At 36.1% G+C, this 9,937-nt stretch overlaps 2 protein-coding genes across 2 annotated transcripts; both read right to left on the bottom strand.

Annotated features, from left to right (window-relative positions):
- Positions 1-1,606: 1,606 nt before the first annotated feature.
- Positions 1,607-4,564, bottom strand: LOC18592445 (wall-associated receptor kinase 2-like). Its single transcript, XM_007019197.3, has 3 exons — positions 3,635-4,564; positions 3,372-3,542; positions 1,607-2,902 (listed from the first exon to the last, which is right to left on the bottom strand). Exons 1-3 carry the CDS (start codon positions 4,557-4,559, stop codon positions 1,710-1,712), a joined length of 2,289 nt encoding a protein of 762 aa, XP_007019259.3. The 5' UTR covers positions 4,560-4,564; the 3' UTR covers positions 1,607-1,709.
- A 2,455-nt stretch (positions 4,565-7,019) lies between these two features.
- On the bottom strand, positions 7,020-9,702 carry LOC18592444 (gibberellin 20 oxidase 2). The gene is made up of 3 exons (XM_007019196.3): positions 9,142-9,702; positions 8,699-9,020; positions 7,020-7,530 (listed from the first exon to the last, which is right to left on the bottom strand). The coding sequence occupies exons 1-3, from the start codon at positions 9,690-9,692 to the stop codon at positions 7,255-7,257; spliced, it is 1,149 nt and encodes a 382-aa protein (XP_007019258.3). The 5' UTR covers positions 9,693-9,702; the 3' UTR covers positions 7,020-7,254.
- Positions 9,703-9,937: the final 235 nt, after the last annotated feature.

Genomic DNA, 9,937 nt, shown 5'->3' with positions numbered 1-9,937 from the left:
CTTATTTAAAATTTTTTTGAATAATTTAGAGGTTTTTTAGATATTTATGCAAAAAAAAAAACCTAATGGAATCATAGCAAACACAATTGAAATTAGAAAAAAAAAATTAAAAAAAGTTATAAGTCAAGTTCAGAAAGTCTTTTGTTAATAATAAATAAGTAAAAATTAAAAACTAAAAATTTAAATTGATAAATTAAATTTTTGTGTATATAAATTAAGTGTACGAAATCAAAAATAATTGAATAAGTTCATGAGGAAAGTCCCCATCTACATTTACAAATTATTATCATTGCAGCGTGATGAATCAAATGTTAGGGGGGGCCCTTGTTTGTTTTGGAACGGCCTTTTATAGGTCAATGAGGAAGATGATTACTGGGTTCCATGGAGAAAGTTCCAAGTAATGCTGGATCAACTGAAAGAGGCATGCTGTTCCACAGAGAAAATTGAAGAGGAAAGAGTCAGTCATGGGTAAATTTATGGATTTGCTGATAAAATACGTAATTGGGAGTCTGGGACCAGTACTTAATGCCTGGTCAAACATTTGAACCCTTCTTTGGGGTAACCGCGGTATCATTATGATTAGTACAGACCAACCGGCCAAGTGTCAAGCTTGCCTACAAATCATTTTAACAAAAAGCAGAAATACAGTCAATTACAGCGTACAAATCAAATTATAATAATTAATCTCTCCACTAAAACCCAACCATCCATCCTTAGAAGCATTAATCTCTGCCCTTAACCCAAATTTCTATCCTTAAACCCAACAACCCCACATTTTGTTGGTCTGATGTTTAGACCCAAATAACGCAACACTCTTTTAGCCCAATATATGTAAAACCCAAACAACCAAAGGCAAAACCAAACCTACCCTTTTAATCCCTCAGAAACTCCCCAATCAATCAAAGCATACCTCAATTATCCCAAATCAAGAACACTCGCTATCAATTGAAGAGGCAATTTGCCAAATGTCGACGATGGTATTGATTTGGGGATAACTTTAATTGTTTCTATAGATGTGTGAAAGCAAGCTATTCAAAACATGTGATTGGGGTGCACTCATAAACAATCTCATGAAATATTATTTTTTTTATTGTTGGTATAGCTTTTAAACTTTACGAGTGAGATTGATTGTTATATAGCTCATTAAGATGCATTAAATAAATTAAGAAAATGATATGAGGAATATAAAAAATATACATATGACAATGTTTTACTTCACTTATAAAATATAAAAATTTCATCAACAATGTATATAATAATAATAATAATAATAATAACAATTCAGTTATGCATTCTGAAAAAAAAAAAAAATCAGTCCAAGCATCGTTGTTTGTTAGATTGGCACCGAAGTGGAAAGGACAAAAGATATGAAGAGGGGCTGAGTGGGGAAAGGGGCAAGAGAATGAGCTGATAAAATCAGAAAGAAGAGTGAGGCCTTGGTCAATGTTGAGGTACTGTTACCACAAAAGTGACAATGTACCTTACTTTTTCTTGTAACTTGTATAAATTTCTTTCTTGTTGTGTCTTTAGGACATACAAATCCCAAAGTTCAGTTCAATTAATTCAACTTAATTTCTGAATATGAAAATGCAGCAACAAAAAAATAGGAGTACAAAATTAAGCAACTTGCCAGTTAATTTTCAAATTTTGATATATCACACCAAAAAATTGGTTGGGGTAATTATAGAAAACCTGACATGAAAGAATATTCATCTTCCATCACGAACTTGTAACAATACATGATTTCTCATGCTATCATAGGTAGCATTCATACTACCACTACTACCACCTTTCTCAAATGGTTTACCAAGCAAATGCTCTGTCTCTTCTAAATTCAACTCATCATTGGCCCACGGATGCTTTACCATTATTCTCAGTCCCTCCAGTTCCATTGCCACTTCCTTCATTGTGGGCCTTTCTTCCCCTTTCACTCTTACGCACCTCTTTGCAAGGTTAGCAACTTCCTTAAGCTGCTCACTCTTCGCTTCATGCACTATACAATCTTCAAGAATACGTACCAAACGATCTTCTTTCAAAGCAGAAACGAAATACATAGCAAGATTTCTCTCCTTCTCTGGTCTTTCAAAGGAAAGTGCCCTTTGTCCAGTCAGTAGCTCAATAAGGACAACTCCAAAGCTATAAACATCACTTTTCTCAGTCAATTGGCTTGTATGCAAGTATTCAGGATCCAAGTAGCCTAGAGTCCCTTGCACCACTGTTGATAACCCGGCTTGGTCTAGTGGAACCAACCTTGAAGCTCCGAAATCAGATACTTTTGCTGTGTAACTATCATCTAAGAGTATGTTGGTAGATTTCACATCCCTATGAATGATTGGTGTGGAGGCTGAGGAATGCAAATATGATAGCACTCCTGCAGTTTCTGCAGCTATGCTTAGCCGGGTTTCCCAAGTCATGGAAGATGTCTTGCTTTTGTCGTGGATATGCTCGAAGAGAGTGCCATTAGTAATATATTCATAAACTAGTAATGGAACTTCAGTCTCTAAGCAGCAACCTAAAAGCTTTACCACATTCCTGTGGTTGATTTGCGAAAGCACAACCACTTCATTAATGAATTGATCAATTTGGCTTTCATCGACAACCTGTGACTTCTTGATTGCAACGATTCTCCCATCTGTAAGAGTCCCTTTGTATACTGTTCCATAACCTCCTCGACCAAGAATCCTACTTTCTTCATAGTTGTTGGTGGCCTTCTCAAGCTCTTCAGCTGAGAAAATTTTAGCCGTTCCAGTGGAATAGTCCCGCCTGGAGAGTTCTTGCTGCAACATCAAACCCCCATTTTTCCGGAAGAACTTCTCTTTGAGTTTGATAAGCTTCCACTTCTTGAATGCCCAAAACAACCAAGTGCTACCTGTTAGCAGTATTGTGATGCCTACGCCAATCCCTATATTGCATAGATGTCGAACAATATTATCACAACCCTTTTATTGGGCATTGACTTAATTTGCAAGGAACATGTTGATTCTCTGATAACCCCTTTGTGCAACTACCTAACTTGATTACAGAGGGATGAGAGGAATAGATTGGAGATCAACAACATCTAACAGATGTTGTTTGACGGTGGAAAACAAATGAATACTTTTTCTTGGTCTGGTAATTAGACCCATTCAAAGAGGTAAAACAAAATGATCCTTTTTTCTTTGTGATATGAACATTCTCCACTGATCTTACTCTTTGCAAAGCAGAGAAAGACCAGGGGCTGTGCTGTTTAACCAAACCAAAACAGTAGTGTAAAAAAACTGAAAAATTGAATTTTGGAATTATAAATAATCCAACCAGTGTATATGCATGAAAGGGCTCTTAAATAATATAGCAAAGAACTTGTCAGACTCAAATGGGTTAGAACTCCTTACCAACAGTCAGCTCAACAACAAGTGATCGCGATCGAATGGCAACACAGCCTTCACCATCTTTTCTTCCATCGCCATGGTAACCCTTGGGGCACTTACATGTGTAATTTCCTTTTGTATTTTCGCAGATCTTTTCACAGTTATTGAGATTAGGGTCCTTGCATTCATCTATGTCTGCAAAACATAATTGATCTTATTACAAAAGAAGCTACTGGTATTACCATTAAATTAACCAAATTGCAGAAAATTTGATGTGGTGAAAATACCTTGGCAACCACTAGGTAGGTATGGATTTCCTTGATAGCCTTCAAAGCACTTGCAACGATATCCAGAACCATTGTCCACATCATAACAAGTACTATTTCCTTGGCATGCATAACGCATAATTTTGGCTTCTACAGTTTTACATGTCTCATTCCCAATAGACCAATCAAGCACCATAGGAAGCATTTCTACATCATGCAAATCACGAAGATAACTTGAAGTAAAATTAAACTTATTTTTTTCAACAACAAAGGCATAGCTGCAGGGATTGAATTCCCACACATCATTGTGATTATTGTAGCTGCCTACTGATATGTTAAAGTAGCTTACACCTTTAGCAATGGATGTCTGGCAACAGCCTATGCCAGAACATGTATAATTCGCTACATAGTCGATGCTGTCACATTTGCTTATGCACCCGGTGGTGTAGCCCTTTTCCCCTTGGATACCTTGGATGGTTGCTTCAGTGTCACAGCCAACAGCAACAAATATGTTATCAGTGTCCGAGATAATGAACCTGGATAGACTGAGGAAAGGATCATTATTGGCAACTGGAGAACCCGACTTATTGTAGCAATCATGGGCTATAAATTGCATAATAGGCAATTTCCCTTCAAGAGTTATGTTTTTGACCTCTATATTGCTTCTTCTTAAGAATGCTCGTGGAGGATCAGACGAAGTACAATTTATGAAAAAATCTTCATTGAAATAACAGTCTTCTGTTGTGCCAAATGGATATGGGATACTAACGTTCCCACATATATCTTGACAACCAGGCTTGGCAATTGGAGTTGATTCTGCTGCAGCTGCTGCTAGTAACAGGCCAATAAGTGCAAGATGCCAAGCCCGCCCTTGAACTCTCATGGCTGCCTCCATCTCTATGTGTTTTTGAGCGCATGTGCTGCAGAAAATTTCTCTGCCTTCCATATAGCAACACATTGGAAAGACTAAGTCATCAGACAAACAGTACACGGTTAATTTATTAATGTCGTTGATTTGACATGCCTTGCACAAAGTCCATGGAATCATCTGCTGAGAAACTTCTGCCAGCAGATTGTTTAGACTTTTATAAATACTACTATAAACAGAGGTGACCATCTGAACAAGTAGGAAAGAAAATTTTATTCCAGGCTACTTGGATATAACTAATGAATGTAAATTCAACTATGCATCTAAAAAGAATATAGATTAAAGGGGTTCATCTGCATGTAAAAACCTTTTATATAAGATATCTTGTCTCATTTGCTGATGTTAACTGCAATGCATTGACGTTTGAACTCTTCAAATGCCTTGTTGGCCTATTCACGACAGAGACTTTACAGCTCCAACCCATCTCCTTCTATCTTCTGGCTCTTCAGCAGTCAGAGATTACAAGTAAAAGTAAAGCAAAATCTGCCGCTTTTTCTCCTAGTGTTATCTCTTAGTTAAAGACATAAAAAAAAAAAAAAAAAGAAGCCATCAAACTCGTTCAGTACATCTTCAATTACGAAAGGGAATGACCATTTTATAACTAATAAAGTAGTCAATCAAACACATTCTCTTGCAAATACGAGAAAGTCTAAGGGGAGGAGATATGATTCAAACATTAAACTTGAAGCCTCTAAAGAGAGCCACTAATAACCTTTATATCAAGCCTGTTTTCTTTAATCAAAAGTAATTTTATGATAAATTAATCAATCAAACGATAATTTTTGTGGATCCATATAAATACAAGAATATTATTTCAAGTATTACAAAGAAGCAGCTACTTTGACTATTCAAGCAAAAAATGCTGAAAGGTAACTCTTTCAATTTCATATATTAGGATTCCACCGCAATGGTAACCGGTTGAATGCTATTGTGGGGTGATGATTTATTTATAGAGAATATTATGCATTTGGAGGTGAATAACCTGAATGATTTTGGATTATCATGTGGATCGTGGAATTGGGTGTGAGAAGCTTAAAGCTGACAAGGCTGAGAGAAAAGACCAGCACCCAACTTAACAAGAACACCTTTCAATCAATTAATATAGCCCGATTCTCTCTCTATGTAGCTAAAGGAAAGGCCCAATTCTCCGTTTTTCCAAACGACTCATTTATCTCTCCTGCTCATCAACATGCGAACTGCAAAGGTCAGAGGGGAATAATCATTGGTCTTCTATGGTGAAATCTAGGCTAGATCCATGTAGATTCTAAAAGCTGGTAAAGTGCCCCTTAAGTCTTAATCTAATTAAGCATCATAAACAGAAACTAAATTCATTTTCTCGCCCTTTTTTCTCATCATCAATAATGTGGGAAAATTACAAACGTTGGAACACTTTGATACTTTTAAGTTGGGGAATAAAAATGGGAAATACATTTACTTGCCAAAACTTTTAGGCCGTGTAATTGGGAGTCAAAGATAAGGTCAATTGGGTTTAAGTTGTCTTTGATTCAGACATAAATATATTATATTATACATTTGATGACAAAATCGTATTCACCTTTTTGCGAGGCTTAATCATTGACCAAGGTTATTTGGAAAGAGGTGCGGCAAGGGTGGGCTTCGGCTTCGGTTTATGTAGACCCCTCAGGAAATCTAGTCTTACGTTAGTTCAAATCCAGCAAAATTTTGATAATGGGCTTGTTTATTTTCCCAGCCATCTGACTTTGCTCTTGAGTTTTGGGCCCTCCTCTGGTCTTGTCATTTCAATTATCAATTTATCGTTGTCCTATGCAAAATACACAAGGACAGCCCTCGTGTCAATGCGTCATTATGCCAGATAAATGTACAGATTTTCTTTCTCCTTTTTCTTTCTTTTACAAACAAAAAGTAATTTGATGATCCAATCCGCATGAATTGGAAAAGGCATGGGTAAATTTAATTTAATCTTATTATAACCCCAAATAAATCGACATAATGTGCAATTAATTGAAAGTGAAAATTAAAGAAATTTGATATGGAAAAGAAATTTTTAGTTTGAATCTTGTGAACGAAAGGCCAAGGATAATTAAGATGCTAACATTTTTATTCATGTAGAAAAAAAAGATTGTCCATCTCTCTTCTTGACCCTCATATACATTCATATTCATCAATCTATTTTCAAATTGTATCTTTTTTGAAATTTACATGCAAAACTCAATGATCATCTGTCTAGTTGATGTTGAATTGTAATGTTAGAATAAGGTCATTTATTAATAATTTAAACTATTGAAACACTTGGTTACTTGATTATATCCTTTTAATCACTAATCTCATCTAGAGTACCTTTAAACTTATCAGAAGCATTTCAATCTAGTGATCAAACACAGAGAAATTGTCAAAACATAAAAATTATCCAAGTAAAAATCACCTAATTGCAAAATGTAGATGTGGAGAACTCACATAAGGTCAAGTCAATTAACTTTTCGAACAATAAAACGATTACAATTCATGACCTTAACATTAGCATACGCAGATCACATTTCCTTGGTTCCCACATTACATGTTGCATTGGAATGTGATCTTAACATCATAAATTAAGGATTCTAAAGAAAAACAGAATTATTTATTAGTAGCAAGGCATGCATCTACCATGGCCTGGCACTGAAATCGATTCATCTAAAATAATAACCATGCATCCATATCTATAAGTCTATATATAGGAAGGAAGCAAGAGGGACTAATTATTGTCAAAAGGTTTGGAAAATAAGAGCCATTTGGTAAAGTTGTGGAGAGTATGAGCGTCGGCTCTGTAGTATTTTTGGGTGAAAAGGTGGAAATCCGACCATGTAAAATCTGGGTAAGCTCTTGTCACTTCACTGTGCACAAGATCCTCAGGGGGTCTGACCACCTTGTCTTCTCGTGGACAAAGAAAGAATGCCAATGATCTTCTGGCCCTCTGCCTGTTAACTACTGCCCTATGCAGGCAACTCTTGTAATTCCCATTTGATAATGCCTGCAATTGCATTCGCCATCCAACAAATTAAAACCAATAAAACCCCTTCCTAGGTAGCTTTGTATGTATATCTGCATGCTACAAGGTCTTACAGCATAAAACATGGCATCAACATAAATGAACATGTCGACTTCAATGTCACAGGAGAATTACTATTAAATAAAATGTATACTTTATTTGTATATCTCCCACCACAGCCTTAATTCCCTCCTTTCTTCACTTATTTCGACAGGAAATATCCCAACATTATTATTTGTATATTGCTTAGATGTCAAAATATCAGTGATGTATCCCATTTTTCCCACCACTGCATATATACTTTCTTGTCAAGGCGACCACAAAAAAACAATCTTGTATTTTTGGCTACCTTCTCGATTGTTTCTACCTGCCTACCTCTATGATAGGAATTACTAGAAAATGACAGCAAAGCTGGTTTAGCTATTTGTTAGGTCATGATTTATTGTTGATTAAAACTTAAAATATCTACAACACCTGAAACTTTTTTTTCCCCCAAAAAACAGCAATTAGAATATTTACTTATGTATAGTAAAACTCATGAGCTAATTTATTAAGTCTATATATATATATATATATATATATATATTTAGAACCTCAAAAAGTTGTCGAATAAATAATTTACACAGCAGTCATCAAGCATACATATTAATTAATTTACACAACAATTCATATATGTATGTTTGCAAAACATATTTACAAGGGGCTTTACTTGCACGGATAAACTCAAATGTCCAAGCTATCCCAATTCAAGTACCAATTGCTCAAACAAACTTTGATTCAAGTACTAGAGTAATTACTGTAGCTAGGAATACGAAATTATCAGGTCAAAGACATAAAGAGTACACCAACTTGCAACTCGGCTTCTCAGAATACTATTAACAAATGAATTAACCAAAGGGAGTCTAATTAATTTGTCGGTATCCGTTCATTTATTAAAGCATTGGTTTTAAGTTTATGCCAAAAGAAACTTAGGCATCCTAATGACAAAAAAATAAAATAAAAAAACCTTTAAAGGATAGGAGCAAGGGACAAACTAGGCAGTCGCGCACGAAGTACAAAAGTTTGTCCTGTAATGATAGTGTCCCATACTAGTGAAGATAAAAAGAAGTTGATGAAAATCTTAAAATTCATAGAAAGTGTAGAAACCCACCGTGAAGGTCTCACCAATGTTGATTACTAGGGCATCATGACGAGGTCGAACAATCTGCCATTTGTTGTTTGCAAAAATTTCCAAACCTCCAACTTCATCTTGGTGAAGAATGGTCAGAGATGTGGAGTCACAATGAGGTCCAGTGCCAAAGGTAAGACCTGGCTCGGGACAACGAGGATAATAGTTACATCTCATTATAGACCGCCCATCCTGAAAAAACTTTTTATAATGCAATCGATCAACTCCCAAGCTGATTGCTAATATTTCCATCACTACAAGTGCTAAGCCCTTCATTCCTTCACAATACTTCTGGTAGATCATGCTACAAAATGGAGAAATTTTTTGAGTACAAATTTGTTGTTTGTATGTCGATAAACGGAAATTAGGGTTAGGGTAAGTGAGTGACTACAAAGCAAAATGAAAAATTCCATGAAAATTCTTACCCCATCTGTTTAAAATCATCCCCTAAGCAGGCGTTGCACAAATCTTCTATACCGGCCTCCTTCGGATTCTCTTCGAAGACGAAAGTTAATGTCTCCTTCCATGGCAAATTTGAAGAGAAACGATCAGCATGTGCACCGGAATAGCTCAGGGTGTTCAATCCAGTAGTAGTCATCTTTCGAGCCCTTACTTTCTGGCTAACGGGTAATTGAAAGAAACGATTCAGGTGCTCATATGCAGCTTTAATCAGATGTGAATCAACCCCATGATTGATCACTTGAAAGCAACCATGGCTTAAACAAGCAGCCCTAATGACTCTGGCAGCTTGTTGAATTGCCAATTCATCACCTTTGAAGAACCCTTCAAGATCTACAAGTGGATCCAAAAGCTCTTGATGAGCATTAACTAAATCAACTTTGGGCCAAAGAAATTCTTTGGGTACGTTAGTTTGGTTTTGGAGAAAAGATGAGTCAATAAAAGAATCTTGATTAAGTCTTTGATCTTCAAGGGGAGAGGAAAGGAGGCACGTAGAGGCAGAGGAAGTTGAATCCATTTGGAAGACAAGAAAACGAGTGAGGAAGTAGGAAAAGGTGGCGGGAGATATACATATATATAGCTTCAACATCGGTTAAGAGACGATGTGTAGAGCAAACAAATAATATAACGACCTTAGGTAGAGGTAATATGGGTCACTTGGTGTATTTGATTGAGAGAGATTAGAGAAAATTAAGCAAAGCGGCCGTTCAAAAAAAAAAAAAATTAAGCAAAGCGAGTAGTGGGTTCTACTCACTCCCTCTT

The sequence above is a fragment of the Theobroma cacao genome, chromosome 8, assembly GCF_053813885.1.
Source record: "Theobroma cacao isolate CCN51 chromosome 8, ASM5381388v1, whole genome shotgun sequence".
NCBI classification, from domain to species: Eukaryota; Viridiplantae; Streptophyta; class Magnoliopsida; order Malvales; family Malvaceae; genus Theobroma; species Theobroma cacao.
Note: the sequence above shows the minus strand (reverse complement) of the source record. Positions and strands in the feature narration are given on the sequence as shown.